The following is a 23,658-nucleotide window of genomic DNA, read 5'->3' on the forward strand; positions in this document are numbered from 1 at the left end:
TGGCCCTGTTTCGTCTGGGAAAGGTATTTAGGGAGTTCTAGGGAAAAGGCTTAAAGAGTATTGAGAAGAGTACAGAATGTTTGCAGTATCTCCTGTTGGGAATGGAAGTGAGCCAGGGCCAAGTAAAACATTTGATAAGTAGCAATGAATATTTGTAAATATAAATTTTAAGTAGCACTAATCTGAAATGTTTTGTGATTTTTTTTTTCCTGGCAGTACATAGCTGATTGAATGTATAGGCAGAAAAGGGGACATGAAGTGATTAGGTTGATAATTTTCAGGGTAGGTGCCTTAAAAACGATATAAGTTTTAGGTTTTTAGTATATAATCCTTACATTTAAGACATAAGTAAAGTAGCTTTATTTCTAACTAGTCAAATGATCAATAAGGATATAGGGAATGTATAATCCGAAATCTAAAATTTTAAATGATCAATAAGGATATAGGGAGTGTATAATCCGAAATCTAAAATTTTGCAGAAACAGAGACCTTAAAGATAATTTCTTTAAAGACAGTATAGAATATTTTTCTTCAGGGGATGAGCTATATCCTAATAAAAGTGTCCAATATTCTAGTTAAGCTGCAACTAAATTTTGAAGTACTGTAAATTATTCTGTGAATCCAACATCTGTCAGTTTCCTATGTGAATCCACAGAATAGTTTTAGACTTTCATTGAATACCTATTCTTGCCACCACCTTTTAAAGACCAACATGATTATAGTAAAAATTTTATACTTATGATATCAGATTGGAAAAAAGAATCTAGAATGGAGACATTTATCATCATGGGTCTTGCATTTTGTATAGAAGATTGAAATTATTTTGTTCTACTAACTCTTGATCTTATGATCTATTGAAATAGATATGAAAATGTATTTATTATTTACTATTATACCTACAAGACACTTGTGAACATTTTAATAGTTTATATTATTAGACTACCAACTTTAAAATATCCCTTGGAAATTCTTACATGAAATATAAATATTAAATGTATTTTCTTTATACAGGGATCAACCTATGGTGATGAAATTAATAATATCAAATATATTGTTTCAAAAATTAATGAAATTCTGGCTCATAATTCACCAGTTTTGATTGTTCAAAGATGGATACGTGGTTTCTTGGTTAGAAAAAAAATGAGGTATGTTTTCTTTACTATTTGAATATTAAAATAAGATAATAAAATCAGTGATAAGTCAATTTTTTAATAATATATATGTTTGTATTCTCTATCAGAATAGTATTTTATTGACTATTAGAACTTGTTTTGAAGAAAATACCATATACTCTGTAGTAATATTATAATATTTAGCATAATAAAAATTGATAATTTTACTTTTTATTTTAAATTTACCATATAAACAGCTAATCAATTGGGTTTTTATTAATCATTGTTGGAGTAATTCTGCTAGTTTTCTTTTTATTAAACTTAAATATTTCAGTCAAAAACATATTAAATTTCTCTCATATAATGGGATGTAATAGAAATATAAGCCATATACTATATAATGGGATACAATAGAAATATAAATCATGAAACATGAAGATTTCATATTTTGAGGGGATGTGAAGATAATTTTTCTGAAACATCTGCTACCACCTCAATCTACATACCCTTTAATTAGCCCTCTTTTCCTCTCTCTTCATTTCCTGTATTCCTTTCCAATGGCTGGCATTTGCAAACAGAGGAAAACTTTTCTTGCAAACATCTCTCAGCATTTTAATTGGGGAGATCAGATAGGATACTCTACTGTCAACTTATTTGTATTAGTTATGCCAAACATCAAACATATGGAAAAAATAAAGGAACATTCTCATATAGTTTACTCTCCAGATGCTAAATGCAGAGTTCAGAAGACAGAAATGAAATTTGGCCCTGAAAAATAGGCAGGATTAAATAGTTCTTGAGTTGGGCAGTGGGCATGGCCTGAGAAAGCAAAATTAGAAAGTTCCACTGAAATGATATTCAACATTCTCTGGTGAGGCTGAGAGAATGTTCTCCTGCATTAGCCTGAATGTGCTAAATTACAGGGCAATAGCGCCGATAAAGAGGTAAGTATGAGGGACAAGTAGCAAATCTGACCATAACTTCCTTCTTCTGAGGAAGAAGTTCCATTTACTCTTCAAACCAAGTCAAAGAGAGAGTGGGCTCAAAAGTGGGGGCACATAAAATGATTTGGAATAAAAGATGTGGGAAAGTTTTTAGGCAGTTACTGATAGGTACATATTTTTTCTATCTCATGTTCCATTTAAATTTAGTATGCATTTTACATGAAATAAGTGTCTAATGAAAGGGACCTGTCTTTATGCCCCCAGATTGAGTTTTTCTCTCTTAGATCAAGATTTCTTCTAATACTCATGTAGCATGAGATAAAAACCTTGTGCATGGAAACAATTTCTGAAAATTTAGTTTGTGTGAACAGAGTTTGAATGAGCTTTGTGGAAAGAGATTTCAGTAATGGTAATAGATCACAGTGGTTCAAGGCAGACTGATTTTGATTATTTTTCTCTTTAAAATGATGTTCCATTAGTCCCCTTACTTAACTGCTCTGAGCCTGAGTTTCCTCATATGTCGAATGGTAGAGAGCAGGGGCTAAAGGCAGGACTTATTTCACTCTTTGCTTGTGGGAATTAAAATCATGAATATAAAGTATAGCTCAATCTTACTAGCTGCTATATTTTAAATATCATCACTGTTGTTATATCTGTGCTCTCTGCATTATTTGATTCCATGGGAAACATACTCTGTATCTTTTCTTTTTTGATTCTTGCTCCCTTTTAATTACATTTATGACAGCATATGCATAGTAATCTTTCAAAAATATAAATCTGATTTGATTCACCAACTTAAAATCCTTCAGTTGCTCCTAGTTTTTTTTAGGGCAAATGGCTGGGATATTTGCCCCTACAATGTTCATAACATACTGTCATTATCACTAGCACTTACCATGCTATATTGCAGTTGTCTATATAATTATCTATATCTCCAGATGTACTGTACATTCTGAATCTCTAGCATATAACAGAGTGCTTGACATATGTTAGGTGTTCAAAACATACTTTGCACAGTTGATAAATACATAAATAAATGGATTGTGAAAACTAGAATCAGAAAAGTAGGTCTGGATTCATCTATGGGAAAATGAAAACAGAAAGAAAGTGGGAAACATGCAAAGCTACTCTGAGAAGTGCCTATGGATTCCCCCAACCTAAAGGTACAAGTGATTAGTCCTATCATATGTCTATTTCTAGCTATGAGAGGTATCTCACCACAGCCAAATACTTTGCACTTTGCTTGGAAACTGTTCACTTAAACTGCTTGAAATTTTATATACATCCTTGAAATATCATATACTGCCTGAATTTAGAAAACTGTTATGATTAATGCTATTTTAAAGTGATGGTGCTTCTAATAGGGATGATACAGTGCAAAGGAGGTATACTTTTTATTTATTTATTTATTTATTTTTAATTTTAATCCAGTATAATTAACATAAGATATCAGTTTCAGGTGCACAACACAGTGATTCAGTCCTTCCACAAACTACTCAGTGCTCATCATGATAAGTGTACTGTTAATCTCTTGCACTTATTTTACCCATTTATCCACCCAACTTAAGTTCCCTCTGGTAACCATCAGTTTGCTCTGAACAGTTAAGAGTCTGTTTCTTGGTTTGTCTCTCTCTCTCTCTCTCTCTCTCTCTCTCTCTCGCTCTCTCTCTCTTTTTTTTTTTTTGTTCATTTGTTTTGTTTCTTAAATTCCACATATGACTGAAAACATAATGGTATTTGTCTTTCTCTGACTGGCTTATTTCGCTTAGCATTATACCCTCCAGATCCATCCATGCTGCTGTAGAAGGCAAAATTTCATGGCTGAGTAATTGTGTGTGTGTGTGTACGTGTACTTTTTACTTTTATTTTATCCATTCGTCTATCAATAGACACTTTGGCTGCTTCCATAATTTGGCTATTGTAAATAATGATGCAGTAAACATAGGAGTGCATATATATCATTTCAAATTAGTGTTTTCACACTCAGGGTAAATAGTAGTGTGATTGCTGGATCACGTGTTAATTCTAATTTTAATTTCTAGAAGAACTTCCGTAGTGTTTTCCACAGTGGCTGCACTAGGTTGCATTCCCACCAACAGTACATGAGGGTTCCTTTTTCTCCACATCTTTGCCAATATTTGTTTCTGATGTTTTTGATGTTAGTCATTCTGACAGGTTTGAGGTGATATTTCATTGTAGTTTTGATTTGCATTTCACTGACAATGAGTCATATTGTGTGTCTTTTTATGTGTTTGTTGGCCATCTGTGTGTCTTCTTTGGAGAAATGTCTGTTTATGTCTTCTGCCCATTTTTAATTGAATTATTTGGGGTTTTTTTGGATGATGAATAGTTTAAGTTCTTTATATATTTTGGGTACTACATCTTTACCAGATATGTCACTTGCAAATATCTTCTCCCATTCAGTAGGTTGTCTTTTGGCTTTGTTGATTGTTTGCTTTGGAGAAGATTTTTATTTTGATGAAGTCACAATGGTTTATTTTGCTTTTGTTTCCCTTGCCTCAGAGGACAGATCTAGAAAAATGTTGCTATGGCCAATGTCAGAGACATTACTTCCTATACTCTCTTCTAGGATTTTTATGGTTTCAGGCCTAATATTTAGGTCTTTATGCACTTGGAATTTATTTTTGTGTATGTTATAAGAAAGTGGTCCAGTTTTCCCAACACCATTTGTTGAAGAGACTGTCTTTTTCCTATTGCATATCCTTTTATGCTTTGTTGAATTTTACTTGACCATTTAATTGTGGGTTTATTTCTAGGCTCTCAATTATAACCCACTGATCCCTCTGTCTATTTCTGTGTCAAAACTATACTGTTTTGATGACTACAGCTTTACAGTATATCTTGAAATCTGGGATTGTGATACTTCCAGTGTTGTTCTTTTTCAAGATTGCTCTGGCTTTTCAGGGTCTTTTGTGGTTCTATACAAATTTTAGGGTTGTTTGTTTTAGTTCTGTAAAAAATGCTGTCTGTATTTTGATAGGGATTGCATTAAATCTGTAGACTGCTTTGGGTGGTATGGACATTTTTTTAATATGAAATTTACTGTCAAATTGGGTTTCCATACAACACCCAGTGCTCATCCCAACAGGTGCCCTCCTCAATGCCCATCACCCACTTTCCCCTCCCTCCCACCCCCCATCAACCCTCAGTTTATTCTCAGTTTTTAAGAGTCTCTTATGGTTTGCCTCCCTCCCTCTCTAACTTTTTTTCCCCTTCCTCTCCCCCATGGGTTTCTGTTAAGTTTCTCAGGATCCACATAAGAGTGAAAACATATGGTTTCTGTCTTTCTCTGTATGACTTATTTCACTTAGCATCACACTCTCCAGTTCCAGCCACATTGCTACAAAGAGCCATATTTCATTCCTTCTCATTGCCACGTAGTATTCCATTGTATATATAAACCACAACTTCTTTATCCATTCATCAGTTGGTGGACATTTAGGCTCTCTCCATAATTTGGCTATTGTTGAAAGTGCTGCTATAAACATTGGGGTACAAGTGCCCCTATGCATTAGCACTTCTGTATCCCTTGGGTAACTTCCTAGCAGTGTTTTTGCTGGGTCATAGGGTAGATCTATTTTTAATTTTTTGAGGAACCTCCACACTGTTTTCCAGAGTGGCTGCACCAGTTTGCATTCCCACCAACAGTGCAAGAGGGTTCCTGTTTCTGCACATCCTCTCCAGCATCTGTAGTCTCCTGATTTGTTCATTTTAGTCACTCTGACTGGCGTGAGGTGATATCTGAGTGTGGTTTTGATTTGTATTTCCCTGATGAGGAGTGATGTTGAGCATCTTTTCATGTGGCTGTTGGCCATCTGGATGTCTTCTTTAGAGAAGTGTCTATTCGTGTCTTCTTCCCATTTCATCACTAGATTATTTGTTTTTTGGGTGTGGAGTTTGGTGAGTTCTTTATAGTTTGTGGATACTAGCCCTTTGTCTGATACGTCATTTGCAAATATCTTTCCCCATTCCGTCGGTTGACAATATTTGTTTCCCCAATCCATGAGCATGGATTATCTTTACATTTGTTTGTGTCATCTTCAGTTTCTTTCACCAGTATTTTATAGTTTTCAGAGTACAGGTCTTTCACTTCCTTTGTTAAGTTTATTGCTAGATATTTTACTATTTGTGGTGCAGTTGTAAATGGGATTGTTTTCTTAATTTCTCATTCTACTATCACATTGTTAGGGTATAGGAATCCAATGGATTCCTGAATATTGGTTTTGTATCCTGTGACCTTATTGAATTTATTGATCAGTTCTAGTAGGTTTTTGATTGAGTCTTTAGCATTTTCTATATATAGTATCATGTCATCTGTAAAAAAGAGAAAGTTTTACTTCCTCCTTACCAATTTGGTTGGCTTTTGTTGATTTTTCATGTTTGATTGCTGTGGCTAGGACTTCCAGTACTATGCTGAATAAAAGTGGTGAAAGTGGACATCCTTGTCCTGTTCCTGATATTAGGGGGAAATCTCTCAGATTTGCACCCTTCAGTAAGATATTAGCTATGGGTTTTTATTTTATGCCACTTATTATGTTGAGGCATATTTCCTCTGCACCTGCTTTGTTGAGGGTCTTTTTCATGAGTTGATGTCATACTTTGTCAAATGCTTTTTCTGTATCTAGTGAAATGATCGTGTGTTTTTTATCCTTTCTCTTGTTGATGTGATTTATCAAATTGACTAAATTGTGAATATTGAACAACTCTTGCATCCTGGGAATAAATCCCATTTGATGGTGTGATTAATTTTTTTTCTAAGGTATTGTTGGATTCAGTTGCTAATATTTTGTTGAGGATTTACCTGTAGTTCTCTTTTTTGTGATGTTTTTATCTGGCTTTGGTATCAAGGTAATGTTGGTTTCATAGAATGAATTTGGCGATTTTTCTTCCTCTTCTATTTATTGGAATAGTTTGTGAAGAATAGCTATTAACTCTTCTTTACATGTTTAGTAGAATTCACTGGTGAAGTCTTGGACTTTTGTTTGTTGGTAGTTTTCTGATTAGCAGTTCAATTTCATTCTTGGTAATCCTCTTCAAAATTTCTAATTCTTCCTGATTCAGTTTTGGGAAATTGTATGATTCTTAGAATTTATTTATTTCTTCTAGATTGTACCAATTTGTTGGCATATAATTTTTCATAATTTTCCCTTAAAATCCTTTGTATTTCTGTGGTGTCAGTTATTATGTCTCCTCTTTCATTTGTAATTTTGTTTATTTGAATCCTTCTCTCTCTCTCTCTTGCTCACAGGAGTCTGGCTAACGTTTATCAATTTTGTCCATCTTTTCAAAGAGTCAGTTCTTAGTTTCATTGATCTGTTTTTTTTTTAAGTTTCTATTTCATTTATTTCTGTTCTAATTTTCAATATTTCCTTCTACTTGTTTTCTTTTTCTTTTTCTCTACCTCCTTTAGGTGTAAGATTATGTTGTTTATTTGAGATTTTTCTTTCTATTTGTGGTATTTTATAGTTTCATAGTGTTGTGGTCAGAAAGATACATGGTATGGCTTCAGTCTTTTTGAATAAGTTGAGACTTGTTTTGTAGACTAACATGTGATCTCTTCTGGAGACTGTTCTGGGTGCACTTGGAAAGACTATGTATTCTGCTGTTTTAGGATAGAATGTTCTGAATGTATCTGTTAGATTCATGTGGCCCAATGTGTCATTCAAAGCCACTGAATGATTCTTGTTGATTTTCTATTGGTGATCTATCCATTGATATAAGTGAGGTATTAAAGTCCCCTGCTATTATTGTATTATTATTGATTTCTTCCTTTATGTTTATTATCAGCCCTTTATGTATTTGAGTGCCTGCATGTTGGGTGCATAAATATTTAAATTATTGTATCTTCTTGTTGGATTGTTTCCTTTATGATTATATAGTGTCCTTGTCTCTTGTTACAGCCCTTGATTTAAAGTATATTTTGTCCATTGTATTGCCACTCCAGCTTTCTTTTCACTTCCATTTGTATGATAAATGCTTTTCCATCCCTTCACTTTTAATCTGGCTTTATCTTTGGGCCTGAAATGATATAGTTGGGTCTTGCTTATTTATCCATTCTGTTACCGTATGCCTTTTGATTGATTAGTCCATTTATATTCAAAGTAATTATTGATAGGTATGTAGTTATTGACCTGGTGTTAAATGTTTTATGGTTGTTTTTTGTAGTTCTCTTCTGTTCCTTTGTCTCTTGCTCTCTTTTATAAGTTTATTGGCTTATTTTTAGTGATATACCTGGATTCCTTTAGTGATATACCTGGATGCCTTTCTCTTTATTTATTTTTGTATATCTATGACCATTTTTTGATTTGTGTTTAAAGTTACTATTAGGTAGTGTATATTAAGTTGATGATTGCTTAATTTCAAAACCATTTTAAAAGCACTAAATTTTTACTCCTCCCCCCCCTCACTTTTTAGATATATGTTGCCTTACTTTACCTCCTTTTATTTTGTGAATTGCTTGACTGATTTTTATAGATATATTTAATTTTACTGCTTTTGTTGTTCCTACTTTTCTTACTCTTGCTTATGTCGTTCCACTAGAAGAGTCCCCTTTAAAATTTCTTATAAAGCTTGTTTAGTGGTGATGAATTTCTTTAACTTTTGTTTGCCTGGGATACTCTTTATCTCTCTTTCTATTCTAAATGATAGCCTTACTGCATAGAGTATTCTCGGTTGTAGATTTTTTTTTCTTTTAGGATTTTGAATATATCATAACACTCCCTTCTAGCCAGCAAAGTTTCTGCTGAAAAAAAAAATCAGCTTAATAGCTTTGTGGGGTTTCCCTTGTATGTAACTATTTTCTTTTCTCTTGCTGCTTTTAAAATTCTCTATTTATCTCTACTCTGCCATTTTAATTACTATGTAGGCACCTCCTTGGGTTGAGTTTGTTGGGGGTTCTCTGTGCTTCCTGGATCTGGATTTTTGTTTCCTTCACCAGATTTGGGATTTTTTCAGCTATTATTTCTTTAAATAAATTTTCTGCCCCTTTTTCTCTCTTTTCTTTTGCTGAGATCCTATAATGTGAAGGTTAATATACTTGATGGTGTTGCTGATTCCCCTTAGTCTGTTTTCATTTAAAAAATTTTTTCCTCTTTTCTGTTCAGCTTGATTGCTTTCATTACTCTGTCCTCAAAGTCACCGATCCCTTTTTCTGGTTCCTCTAGTATTTATTCCATCTAGTGTATTTTTAATTTCAGTTATAGATTTCTTCATTTGTACACTTTTTCCCCCCGTCTGTTGAGGGTCTCACTGAGGTCCTCCACTCTTTTCTCAAGTCCATTGAGTATCTTTATGACCACTACTTTAAATTCTCTATCAAGAATATTGCTTATATCCATTTCATTTAGCTCTTTTGCTATGATTTTTTCCTGTCCTGTTCTTTCATTTGAGACATATTCCTCTGTCTCTTCCTTTTGTCTAACTTTCTATGTGTATTTCTATGTTAGGAAAGTCAACCACATATCCTACATTTGAAAGTAGAGGCCTTATGAAGAAGAGGTCATATAGTGCCCTAGAGTGCAATGTCCGCTGTTCACTAGAACTTGGCACTTCAGGGGTGTCTCCTATGTGTATGGTATGCACCCTACTGTTTTGTGTGAGCCACATTTGCCTTCAGTTCAGTCATCTGCAGTGGCTCTCTTTGCCTGTATGGAGCAGGATTTGGTCCTTTGTTGCCTTCAGTTCAGTCATCTTCAATGGCTCTCTTTGCTTGTTTGGAGCAGGATTTGGTCTTATGTTGTTGGAGCCATCTTGTATTTGAATTGAATCAGACCAGGCAATTGCCAGAACTGTGGGAGCATTAAACTGCAGGGCACTTTCCCTGTGTTGTCCCCTGAGAAGCTTTCATTGGTGGGTGGGGCCCAAAGTCAGATTAGATGTCTGTCTCCATCCCACTGCTGGGGCTGCAGTTGAACTGGTGTGTGTTACTTTCTTCCCCTCTCCCTTGGGCAATAGTCACTTTCAGGTGATGCTGATCCCTGTCAGGTTTGTTTGTGCAGTGCCGAGTTGTGGCAGTGCTTTGGGTGCACTCCTGCCAAGGGTATATTGGATGGGGAGGGTCTGCAAGGGAGTGCAAGGATGAAGTATGCAGCGTTAGCAAGGTCTGGGCTAGACTACTCTAGGAGGGGACCTGCAGTCACCTCAGAAAATTCCTGCTGAGGCTGGGCTGGAGACGTGGGTCTGCAGAAGAGCACAGGAGCAGGGCACGCTGTCAGCAAGCTAGGTGAAGAGTGTTTAGGCTGTGCTGGTTCCTACAAATATCCCTGTATCTGGGATGTGGAGTGGGGAAGGGAAGGCTCTGTTTCCAATGGCAGACAGCTGTTATGTGTTGGACTTTGTGTTTAGTTATAACCAAATGATTTTCCTCCCTCTCTGTTTTTATCTTATTTTTCCTTCCCTTCCCTTATGTTTATCTGTTGTTTCTTTAATTCCGTGTATGCGTGAAATCATTTATTTGTCTTTCTGTGACTGACTTCTTTCGCTTAGCGTAATACACTCTAGTTCATCCACATTGTTGCAAATGGCAAGATTTCATTCTTTTTGATTGCTGGGTGCATTGTGTACACACACACATACACACATACCCCACATCTTCTGAATCCATTCATCAGTTGATGGACATTTGGGCTCTTTCCATAAGTTGGCTATTGTTGATAGTGCTGCTGTAAACATTGGGGTGCATGAATCCCTTCAAATCAGCATTTTTGTATCCTTTGGATAAATACCTCGTAGTGCAGTTGCTGGGTCATAGGATAGTTCCATTTTTAATTTTTTGAGGAACCTCCATACTGTTATGCAGAGTGGTTGTACCAGTTTGCATCCCACCAACAGTGCAAAAGTGTCCCCCTTTCTCTGCATCCTTGCTGACATCTGTTTCCTGACTTATTCATTTTAGCCATTCTGACAGGGTGAGGTGGTATCACATTGTGGTTTTGATTTGTTTTTCCCTGATGATGAGTGATGTTGAGCGTCTTTATGTGTCTGTGTCTTCTTTGGAAAAGTGTCTGTTCATGTCTTCTGCCCTTTTCTCCACTGGATTATTTGTTTTTTTTTTGGGGGGGGGTGTTGAGTTTGGTAAGTTCTTTATAGATTTTGGATACTAACCCTTTATCTGATATGTCATTTGGAAATATCTTCTATTCCATTGGTTGCCTTTTAGTTTTGTTGACTGTTTCCTTCACTGTGCAGAAGCTTTTTATTGTGTAAAAGACTCTTAAATACAGAGAACAAACTGAGGGGTGCTGGATCAGAGAAGGGTGGAGGGATGTGTTAAATAGATGATGGACATCATGGAGGGCACATTTAGGGATGAGCATTGGGTATCATATGTAAGAGATAAATCACTGGGTTCTACTCCTGCAACCGAGACTACACTGTGTATCAACTAACTTAAATTAAAAAAAAGAAGAAGAAATGAAATTATGCATGGAAATTTGCACATGTCAAGTTCTATTGTTTAACCTATTCCAAATTCTGTGCTCTTTACTTTTCTATGTTTTCTGAAGAACCCCAGTCTTTTTAGTAGGGAATTGTTTTTGGAAACAAGTATCTGGGAATTGGATATATTCATTGTTACTAGAGTGTCATGTTTCCTAGGCCATTTTGGCAGACAGAATAGGAGATGGTTTATCTTTCACGTCATGAATTCATACTGACACCTCTAATGCTAATCCAAGAAGGGGGTTCTGTACTTCTCTCTACTTTCTATACTTTCCGTACTTTCCTTCCACATGTGACTTTTGGTTGCCAACATTATCAGTAATTTTGCTCATTAGCTTAATTCCAGTAGACACAAACAGTTTAGAATTGCTATACATAAACTACTTTCAACTGAGAACATATTTAATAAAGTTAAAATATATTGAAGATATTTTTGTATTTATTCTGGAGATGTATATTTAAAATAATTGTTGAATAGGTACTTAGTGTTATCATAGTATATTATTAGCTCCTTTTCTAATAATTTTATTTCCTTTCAATTTTAAAATATCTATTTTCATCTTTTATTTCTCCCTTAAGGCATCTTCTGTTTATTATGCTCCTTCTAGTTTAGTTTAGTATGTATTTCTAAAATGAATTTTAACATTCTGGTTCTTTTCTGAATCTTATCATTGTATTTCTAAACTTGTCTACTTCTAGGTTATGTGGTCTTGTATGCCTTTTATCATTTTCTTCATACCTTTTAGTTTATATTTTTTAAAAATAAGACTTTATTTTATTTTGGAGCAGTTTAAGTTACATGTCAATATTAAACAGAAGGTACAGAGATTTCTAATATACTCCCAACCTCTACTCATTTATAGCCTCTCCCATTATAAACATTCCCCATCAGACTGTGGTACCTTTGTTAAAACTGATGAACTTAAATTCACACGTAGTGATACCCCAAAGCCCATAGTTTACATTAGAATATACTCTGTGTTGGGGCGCCTGAGTGGCGCAGTCGGTTGAGCGTCTGACTTCAGCCAGGTCACGATCTCGCAGTCCGTGAGTTCGAGCCCCGCGTCAGGCTCTGGGCTAATGGCTCAGAGCCTGGAGCCTGTTTCCGATTCTGTGTCTCCCTCTCTCTCTGCCCCTCCCCCGTTCATGCTCTGTCTCTCTCTGTCCCAAAAATAAATAAACGTTGAAAAAAAAATATAAAAAAAAAAGAATATACTCTGTGTTATATATTCTATGGCTTGGACACATGTATAATGGTATGCATTATCATTATTGAATTATATAGTGTATTTTCTCTGCCTCCAAAAATTCTTTTCCTCTTCCTGTTCATTTCTCTTTCCACCTCTAACCCCTGGAAGCCCTGATTTTTTATTGTCTCCATGGATTTGCCTATTCTAGAATATCATATGGTTACAGTCATACAATATATAGACATTTCAAATTGACTTTCACTTAGTAACATGCGTTTAAGGTTTCTCCATGTGTTTTCATGGTTTGATAAACTCATTTACTTTTAGAGCTGAATGATATCCCATTGTCTGTATGTACCTGTTTTTATCCATTCCCCTTCTGAAGAGCATATTGGTTACTTTCAAATTTTTGACAATTATGAATAAAGCTGCTATAAACATCCATGTACAGGTTTTTGTGTGGACCTAAGTTTTCAACACCTTTGGATAAATACCAAGGAACATGATTGCTAGACTGTATGGAAAAATTTATTTAGTTTTATAAGAAACTGCCAAACTCTTTTCCAAAGTGACTGTATCATTTTGAATACCCACCAGCAGCGAATGAGAGTTTCTGGTTCGTTGCTTCCTTGCCACTATTTGGTATTGTCATTGTTTCAGATTTTGGCTATTTTAATAGATGTGTAGTGGTATATCATTGTTATTTTAATTTGCATTCTACTTATTTGCATATGATATCTACTGATTTGATTTACATTTTCATATGTTTATTTTCTAAAGAAAGTGTTTTATTATTATTTTTAAATGTTTATTTATTTTTGAGAGAGAGAGACAGAGTGTGAACAAGGGAGGGACAGAGAGAGAGGGAGACCAGAATCCAAAGCAGGTTCCAGGCTCTAGCTGTCAGTGCAGAGCCTGATGTGGGGCTTGAACCCACCAACCCTGAGATCATGACCAGAGCTAAAGTCAGTTGTTTATCCAATTGAGCCACCCAGGTGTCCCCTATATGTTTATTTTCTATCTGTATACCTTCTTTGGTGAGATGTTACTTAAAGTATCTGACCCTTTTTTAAACTGTATTGTTTTCTTACTGTTGAATTTTAAGAATTCTTTGTTAATTTTGGAAAACAGTTCTTTATTAAGTATGTCTTTTGAAAATAGTTTCTCCTAATCTATAGTTTGTCTTCTCATTCTCTTGACTTTGTCTTTTGCAGAGCAGAAGTTTTTAATTTTAAGGAAATCAAGCTTATCAATTTTTTTCTCATAGATTGTGTCTTTGGTGTTGCATCTAAAAAGTCTTTGTCATATCCAAGGTAATCTAGTTTTTCGCCAATGTTATATCTTGTAAGAGTTTTATAGCTTTGCATTTTACATTTAGGTCACAGATCCATTTTGATTATTTTCAAGAAAGAAATAATGAGGTTTGTATCTAGATTCATTTATTTATTTCTTGCAAATAGATGTTCCAGCATATTTCTTGATGAGGCTGTGTTTGTTGCGTTGTATTGTCTTTGTTCCTTTGTCAATGACTAGTTGATTCTACTTACATATGTTTATTTCTGAGGTCTCTATTCTGTTCCATTGATCTATTTATCTGTTCTTTTGCTAATACCTCCATGTCTTGATTACTGTAGCTTTTTAGTAATCTTGAAGTTGGGTAATGTCAGTCCTTCAATTTTGTTCTTCCATGTTGTATTACTGAGTCTGGGTTCTTTATGCCTTTCAGTGGAAGTTTTAAGGTCAGTGTGTCGCTATCCACAAAATAATCTACTGGGATTTTGATTGACTTGCATTGAATCTATAGATAAATTGGGAAGAACTAAAATCTTGACAATAGTGACTCTTCCTTTCTATGAAACATTAAATCTCTCATTTATTTAATTCTTCTTTGATTTTGTTCATCAGAATTTTGTATGTAGTTTTCCTCAAATACATATTCAAATACATATTCCTTATACATATTTATTAGATTTGAACCTAAATACTTAATTTTCAGGGGTGCTAATATATGGTATTATGTTTTGCTCTTTCATTCTTGGTACATCAGAAAGTGATTGAATTTTGTGCATTAACCTTGTATTTTTCAACCTTGCTATAATTGCTATTTAGTGCCTGGAGGGTTTTTTGTTTGTTTGTTTTTTTATTTGTTTGTTTATTTGTCAGTTTTTTTTTTTTTAGATTTTCTATGTAGACAATCATTCGCAAAGAAAGGCAATTTTTTCCTTTTCATTCTATATACCTTCAATATTCTTTTCTTGTCTTGTTGTATTAGCTAGAACTTCCAGTACAGATGTTGAAAAGGAGTGGTGAGAGGTCATCCTTACCTTAGACCTCATCTTAGAGAGAAAGCTTCTAGTTTTGCATTTTTAAGTATGATATCAGCGGTAAAGATTTTTGGTAGATATTATTTATTTATTTATTTTTTATTTATTTACTTATTTTTATGTTTTATTTATTTTTGAGATAGAGAGAGAGACAGACAGACAGACACAGAGAGCTCAAGCAGGAGAGGGCAAGAGAGAGGGAGACACAGAATCTAAAGCAGGCTCCAGGCTCTGAGCTGTCAGCACAGAGCCCGATGTGGGGCTTGAACTCATGAACTGTGAGATCATGACCTAAGCTGAAGTCAGACACTTAACCTATTGAGCCACCCAGGTGTCCCAATGGTAGATACTATTTTTAACATGTTGAGGGAATTCTCCTTTATTCCTATCTTTCTGAGAATTTTTATCATGAATAGGTATTGAATTTTGTTAAATGTTTTTTCTGCATCTATTGATTAGGATCATCTGATTGTTTCCTTCCCTCCCTCCTTTCTTCCCTTCCTCCTTTCTCCCTCCCTTTCTTTCTTTCTTTCTTTCTTTCTTTCTTTCTTTCTTTCTTTCTTTCCCTGTTTATTTAATGGATTTAATGAATTGATTTTTGAATGTTTAACCAGCCTGCATACCAGGGATAAATCCATTTGTGTAGTAGTGTATGATTCCTTTTATATATTGTTGGACTTGATTTGCTAGTATTTCATTTAAAATGTTTACATCTATGTTTCTGCATGATATTGGTCTGTGGCTTTTTCTTGTATGTCTTTGTCTACTTTTCATATTAGTGCAGCTGGTTTTATAGAAGAGTTAGGGAGACTGTTCCTATCCACTAGAAGAAATTGTAGAGAATTCATATAATTTATTTTTCTTTTTTTTTATTTATTCATTTTGAGTAAGAGAGAGCACACACTATCTGGGGAAGGGCAGAGAGAAGGGAGAGAGAGAATTCCAAGCAAGCTCCATGTTGTCAGTATGAAACCTGACCTGGGGGGGCTTGAATCTGAGCCAAAATCAATAGTCTCTCTCTTAACCAACTGAGTCATCTGGGTGACCCTCCTCTAATTTTCATTTCTTTTCCTTCTTTCTTTCTTTTCCTTTCATTCATTTTACTTTGAGTTTAATTTGCCTTTTTTTTTCTAGTTTCATAAGGTGGAAGCTGAGATTACTGCTTTTTTGCTTTTTGTTCTTTTTTAACATATGCTGCCAATGCTATACATTTCACTCTAAGTACTACTATCACTGCATTCCACAAATTTTGATAAGTTGTGTTTTCATTTTTAGTTCAAAATATCTTAAAATTTCCCTGAAGATTTCTTCTCTGACCCTTACATTATTTAAAAGTATGTCATTTTTCTCCCTGTATCTTGAAAATTTCCAGGTATCTTTCTGTTAATTAAAAAAAAAATTAAGTTTATTTATTTTGAGAGAGAGAGAGAGCGAGTGGGGAGGGATAGAGACAGTCTCCACACTGTCAGCACATAGCCTGATGGCAGGGCAAAAAATTAAGTTTATTTATTTTGAGAGAGAGAGAGAGCGAGTGGGGAGGGATAGACAGAAAGGAAAATAAAGAATTCCAAGCAGTCTCCACACTGTCAGCACAGAGCCTGATGGCAGGGCTAGAATTCACAAACCACGAGTTCATGACCTGAGCTGAAACCAAGAGTTGGAAGCTTAACCTACTGAGCTACCCAGGTGACCTATCTTTCTATTATTAATGTCTAATTTCATTATTTTGTGATCTGAGACAGACATTGTATGATTTATTTGTTTTAAGTTTGTTAAGGTATGTTTTTGAACCAGAATAGACCAGAATGTGGTCTAGTTGAATAGACCAGAAATGTGGTCTAGGTGAATGTCTGATGTGAGCCTAAATAAATATGTATTCTACTCTCAGTTTATATCTTGTTGATTGATGGTGCCATTTAGTTCAGCTATATTTGTACTGATTTTCTGCCTGTTGTAGCTGTCCATTTCTGATAGAGAGTTGTCCCCCTATGATAGTGGACTAATCTGTTTCCCTTTGCAATTCTATTAGTTTTTGCCTCACTTAGTTTCATATGCTCATTAGGCACATACATGTTAAGCACTGTGATATCTTCTTGGAAATTTTACCCCTTTATTATTATGCAATACCCTGACAACTTTCCTTGCTTGGAATTCCTTTTTTGGAAGTTAATATAGCTACTCCTGCTTTCTTTTAATTAGTGTTAGTAAGGTACAAATGTCTCTAGTACTCTACTTTTAATCTATTATATTTTAGACAACATATAGTTGTGTTTTTTTAATACACTCTGACAATATCTGTCTTTTAAATTTGTGCATTTAGACTATTGACATTTATAGTGATTATTGATACACCTAGATTAATTTATTACCATACTTATTACTTTTTTCTGTTTGTTGTCATTGTTCTTTGTTCCTATTTTGTTTTTTACTCTTTTTCTGCCTGTTGTAGTTTTAATTATATTCTGTTATTTCATTTTCTCTTCTTTCTTAGCATATGAGTTATACTCCTTCCTTTTTAAAATTTTTTGTTGACTTTTTTTAAGGTTTGCCCTAGAGTTTGCAATATACATTTGCAGATAACCCAAGCCCACTTTCATTTTTTTTTAAATTATTTTTATTATTATTTTTTAAATTTATATCCAAGCTAGTTAACATATATCGTAATAATGATTTCAGGAACAGAATTTTAGTGATTCATCACTTACCTATAATGCCTACTGCTCATCCCAACATCCCAAGGGATTAATGCCCCTTGCCAATTTAACCCTTCTCCCTACCCAAAACCCCTCCAGCAACCCTCAGTTTGTTCTCTGTATTTAAGAGTCTCTTATGGTTTGTCTCCCTCCCTGTTTTTATTTTATTTTTCTTCCCTTCCTTTGTTCATCTGTTTTGTATCTTAAATTCCACATATGAGTTAAGTCATATGATATTTGTCTTTCTCTGACTGACTGATTTCGTTTAGCAGAATACACTCTAGTTCCAATCATGTTTTTGCAAATCAAACCCATTTTCAAATGATACTGTAGTACTTCACAGGTAGTGTTAGTACCTTATAATACCTTATGATAACAAAACAATCCTAATTCCTTCCTCCTGTCCCTTGTATCATTTCTTTCATTTTACCCATATATAAAGCATACATTAGATATATATCTATATACATATATATAATTTGTGTGTGTGCACATATAAATATCTACATAATTGAATATATTATTGGTATTATTTTGAACAAAATGTTGTCTGAAATGTTATCTGTTAGATCAATTAAGAATAAGAAAAATAAAGGTTTTTTTTAAAAAAATACAAATAAAAGTTTAATTTTAGCTTCATTTATTCCTTCATTGGTGCTCTTCATTAATTTTTATAGGTCCAAGGTAATGACCTATTTTATTTTTCTTCTTTCTAAAGAACCTCTTTTAACATTTGTTGCAAAGCAGGTACTAGCAACAAATTTCCTCAGTTTTTGTTTGTCTGAAAAAGTATTTTTCCTTCACCTTGAAGGGTAATTTCATAGTGAATAGAATTCTGGGTTGGTGTTTTCTTTCTTTCTTTCTTTCTTTCTTTCTTTCTTTCTTTCTTTCTTCTTCCAATAGTAAACATTTTACTTCATTTTCTTCTTGCATAATTTTTGTGTAAAAGACCATATATAATTCTTATCTTTTTACATCTATCAAGACTATTTGCTTTGGGGCACCTTAGTGGCTCAGTCGGTTAAGCATCCTGCTTCGGCTTAGGTCATGATCTCCCGATTTGCGAGTTCAAGCCCTGTTTTCAAATTTGAGCCATTTTGGAGTTCAAGCCCTGCATGGGTTCTCTCCTGTCAGCAGGAGCCCTTGGATCCTCTGTCCCTTCTTTCTGCCCCTTTCCCGCTTGTGTGCACATGCTCTCTCTCTCTCTCTCTCTCTCACACACACACACAATAATATTTAGAGATTTTTTGCTTTATCTCTGATTTTGTGTAGTTTAAAAATAATATGCCTCAGTGAATTTTTTGCATTTTTTCTGCTTTGTTGTCTATGAGTCACCTGGATATATGGTTTGATGACTGACATTAATTCAGGGAAACTTTTCACCATCATTGTTTCAAATATTTCTCCTTTTCATTTATCCCTTTCTTCTCTTTCTGATATTCCCATCATACATTACTACACTTTTATTGTCCCATACTTTGGATGTTCTGTTCTGCTTTTCTCATTCTTTGTTACCTTTTCCTTTTCCTTTTGAAAAATTTTAATTGACCTCTTGGTCAGAAAGTTGCTGTTCAGCCATGTCCAGGCTACTAACAAGCCCATCATGAACATTCATCATTTCTGTTACACTGTTTTTGATCTGTAGCATTTATTTTTTGATTCTTTCTTAGGATTTACATCTCTCTGCTCACGTTTCTTATCTGTTTTTTTATGCTGTATAATTTAAAGCTTTTAGCATATTATTTATAGTTGTTTTAAGTTCTGGTCTGATAATCCCAACATCCCTGCCACATATTTCTGATGATTGCTTGGTCTCTTCAAATTGTGGGTTTTTTCCCCTTTTGATACTCCTTGTAATTTTTTTCCTGATACCTAGACATGATTTATTGGGTAAAAAGAACAATTGTAAATAGGCCTTAATTTTATGGTGTGGATGAGGGTAACTTTAGTACTGTGATTAAGTTTCAATCTTTTAATGAGTCTATGCTTATGGACAGTGAACTTCACAAGAGTTTTTGTTTTTTCTCCCCCCTCATCCCCTATGTGTGACTGGATTGCTGGAGTGGGTTGGATTTGGGTTTTCCTTTCTTGCAGATCAGTTAGGCTCTTCTAATACCACAGCAGGTTAGGCTCTGGTTAAATAATTTTATCTGGGAGCAAGCTTTGTTAAGAACAGAGTACTCTGGTATATTTCAAAATGGTTTCTTTCCCTTCCCTTTTCTGGAAGCATAAGGAGATTTTTCTCTGGTATCTACTGTGGGAACCTGATTGGACTCTTAGAGGTAAATGCCACAATATTGTGGCAGCCCTCTTATGAATGCAAACACCTGGCGTTTTTTTTTTTTAAGTTTATTTATTTTGAGAGAGAGAGAGAGAGAGAGAGAGAGAGAGAGAGAGAGAGAGAGAGATCCAGCGAGCAGGGGAGGGGCAGAGGGAGATGGAGAGAAAGAATCCCAAGCAGGCATTTTGCTGTCAGCGCAGAGCTCAATGCAGGGCTCTATCTCACGACCCTGAGATTATGACCTGAGCTGAAATCAAGAGTCAGATGCTTAACCGACTGAGCCACCAAGGCAAACCTTCCCTGGAGTTTTTAACTCTCAAGAGTTGTACATGCAGCCTCCAGCACTTCATCAATGACAGTTCAGGTTTCACTACCCCAGCACTGGTTTCAATGGCAGTTTCCTCTTGTGACTCTTTCTTTAAGTAAGTGTAATGACTTATATTCAACTGTCTGTCTCTCCAATCTTGGGGCAGCAGTTTGCCCTGTGTTCTCCAACTCTCTTAGGTATCTAAGAAGAATCATTGGTTTTTCAGTCTTTTTAGCTTTTTAGTTGTTAGGACAAAATGGAAATTTCCAAGTTCCTTATATGCAGAACTGGATTTAAGTTTATTTTGAAATAATAGGTTATAGTTTTTATTTTTGTTGTAGGCTTCACTGTCTGGCTTGCTTTATTGTCCTTAGTGATATTATTTGGTGGTGGTGGTGGCAGTGCTTTTCCTCTTCCTCCTCCTCCTCCCCCTTCTCCTCCCCTTCCCCTCCCCTCCTCCTCTGTCTTCTTCTTTTTGCTGTATAATAACTGTATAGGATTAGATTGTGATCCTTTTGTATTGCCCTTTTTATGACAAAATAATTTTTTTTTGAACTTTAAGAAGAAACTTTCCTTTAAGTTCTAACGTAATTTCTGTTTTGTTTGTTTGTTGTATGTGTGTGGACCTATGTGTAGTTTCTGAAAATATCATGGCTTACTTTCTGAGTTCTCAGACTATGGTCCACAGCACCTCCTTTTTAACGTGGAGTTGTTTTCTCTCTCTTTTTCTCTCCAGTTTTGATTCTGTCTTCAAGGAGTGTCTTCTCAATTTTGGGCTTTGACCTAGAGGGGAGCATTGGCTACTTCTGGAGTTCATAGACCCAGAATACTCCAGACCCTTCCAGTCCTGCCAAGGATCCCTTGTATTCACACAGTATTGGAATATGCAAAACCTCTCCCAGGATTTAGGCTCTGTTTTTAAATTCTCTCTCTAAGCTTTCCAGGGAATGTTTTCACTTTTTTGTTTTATTCCTAACTATCAGATGCCTGATTGCTTTTATCTGTTTCCTCCTGCATAATTGCTAATACCACAGTGGTCTTATAGATGTCATTTGTTTTTTTCCCCATTCTTTCACATTTTGGATTTCCTGGGGATACCCTGTTATGTAATATTGTTATAGAAAATTAAAAATCTTTTCTAATTGTCATGTCTGCTTTTATCCCTGGGTGCCCTCATAAAACAGCTTTGCCAGCAATATAGATTCACCAACTATTCCTAACCAAATTTCTGTGACTTCTGTATTTTAGGTGATATGTATTAGCTCAATTTGTTGATTAAAAATACAAGGGGGTACAAAAATGAAGTATCCTACATTCACATTAAGAAAGAAATAGAGGAACTTGAATTTTTAAGTGTCAAAAGAGTTAAGGGTAATTTAAAATCGTTGAATAGTATTGACATAGCATATGGAAATAGTATATGTACGGAACACTATTAGTTTATGTAAACTATATACAGATAGTATTTGAAATAGAAAAAAGTGTCAAGTATAGGGATGACGTTTTCAAAAAGACAGATTTCATCTTGTTTTGTAAGAAAAATCTATTATGATTGTATGAATTGTATGGTTATAAACTTTTTAAATATGGAGTATTAAAGTAGGAGCTGTTTGAATACCATGGTTGCAATAAATTGGACTTTAGCAGAAGTCAGGGTTCATTATATATAACATTTAAAATACCTAGATTCTATTTCTCAGTAAATATGATTAAATTCATTTATATATATTTGAAAATAATATGTGATCCTATTCAGACTAGCAGCAAGATAAGGAGAGTCATAATCATCACTATTATATTATAGTTTCCTGAAAGCTTTATCTAATTTGATAATTAATTTAAGAGAACAAACTATATATGTTTTAGTCATAATTGGATTCAGTTCTCAGTAATAGAGAACTCCCAAAATGATGGCTTAAATTAGGCAAAAGTTTTCTTTTTCATATTTGAAGAGTCAGTATTCCAAGAAGATCAGGCCTGTGACTCTGCAAAAAAAATCTGGTCCCAAGTTGTTGTCTGGCTCTTTAAGAAGAAGTTTGCCAACCTCTGCTATGTAGCCTCTCCTGATAGCCCAAGAGGAAGGCTGATTGATACCGCAGAACCCAGGTTTGTTGGGAATTAAAGATGCTAGGAACCTGTATAAGTAGAAGCATAAGTGCTGCTACAAATAAGAGCATTTATTGAATCTCAGTTTTAGAATCAAACTTTCCTACTTGATGCTGAACTTCTGGACAGCTGACATTCTCTTCTCCAGTTAGTCCCTCATCTCCACTCTATTCTCTGGAGAGGTTAAATTAAACAATCCTTACACTACAGACCTGGGATATTTTATGGTGGGGTGTATTTTAACAAAACTGTAGGAATTTGTTAAAATTTTATGAGATTTCCAGTTACCTTATCTACAAAATAGTAGTCTTTTATTCTCCGGTATGGAGATTACATATTTCTTTCTGGAGAAACTGCCATCTCAAGATAAAATCCTGACAGTTGGGGTTCTTCCAATGAAACCGCAATCAGATCACCCCACATCAAACTTAGTTGAGAGCTTGTTTGGAGGTTCTAGCAAGGGAACACAGCTATTCATTTACCTTTGACCAAATAACAGTCCTTCTCTATCAGAATAAATCATCCTTTCTCTTAGCCAACAGCTTTGGGAGCCATATGCACATGGAGCAGTGAGGGAGGAGGGGAGTACTTGCCTAGCCACCCAGATCAGCTGAATCAACCCTGTGATCAATAGGGTGACAGATGTACAAGCATATCAAGCCAAAAAAGACCCCAAGTAGTCAAACATTCTTGAAAAATAGAGTTGGAGGTATCATAATCCAGACTTCAAGTTATACTACAAAGCTGTAGTAATCAAAAAAGTGTGGTACGGGCACAAAAACAGACACCTAAATCAATGGAACAGAAGACACAGAAATGAGCCCAGAACTATATGGTCAATTAATCTTTGACAGAGCAGGAAAGAATATGCAATGGGAAAAAATACAGTGTCTTCAACAAATGCTGTTGACAATATTGTACATCTACATAAAAATAAAAGATGAAACTGGATCACTTCCTTACATCATACACAAAAATAAATTGAAAGTAGATTAAAGACCTAAATGTGAGACCTGTATCGATAAAACATCCTAGAAGCAAGCTCAGGTAGTATTGTCTCTAACATTGGCCTTAGCAACATTTTTCTAGATATGTCTTCTGCGTCAAGGGAAACAAAAGCAAAAATAAACTATTGGGGCTTCATCAAATAAAAATCTTCTGCACAACAAAACAATCAACAAAACTGAAAAACAACCTACGAAATGGGAGAAGATATTTGCACATGACATATTCAATAAAGTT

General features: G+C 34.8%; 1 protein-coding gene across 1 annotated transcript in view; it reads left to right on the plus strand.

Moving 5' to 3' along the window:
• The window catches only part of LRRIQ3 (leucine rich repeats and IQ motif containing 3), a 230,072-nt gene that overhangs the window by 54,429 nt on the left and 151,985 nt on the right, over nucleotides 1-23,658 (plus strand). The window contains 2 exon segments of the mRNA XM_047868719.1: nucleotides 1,012-1,145; nucleotides 13,920-14,018. Coding sequence (XP_047724675.1) covers nucleotides 1,012-1,145; nucleotides 13,920-14,018 — 233 coding nt within the window.

This window comes from Prionailurus viverrinus, chromosome C1, assembly GCF_022837055.1.
Source record: "Prionailurus viverrinus isolate Anna chromosome C1, UM_Priviv_1.0, whole genome shotgun sequence".
Lineage (NCBI taxonomy): Eukaryota > Metazoa > Chordata > Mammalia > Carnivora > Felidae > Prionailurus > Prionailurus viverrinus.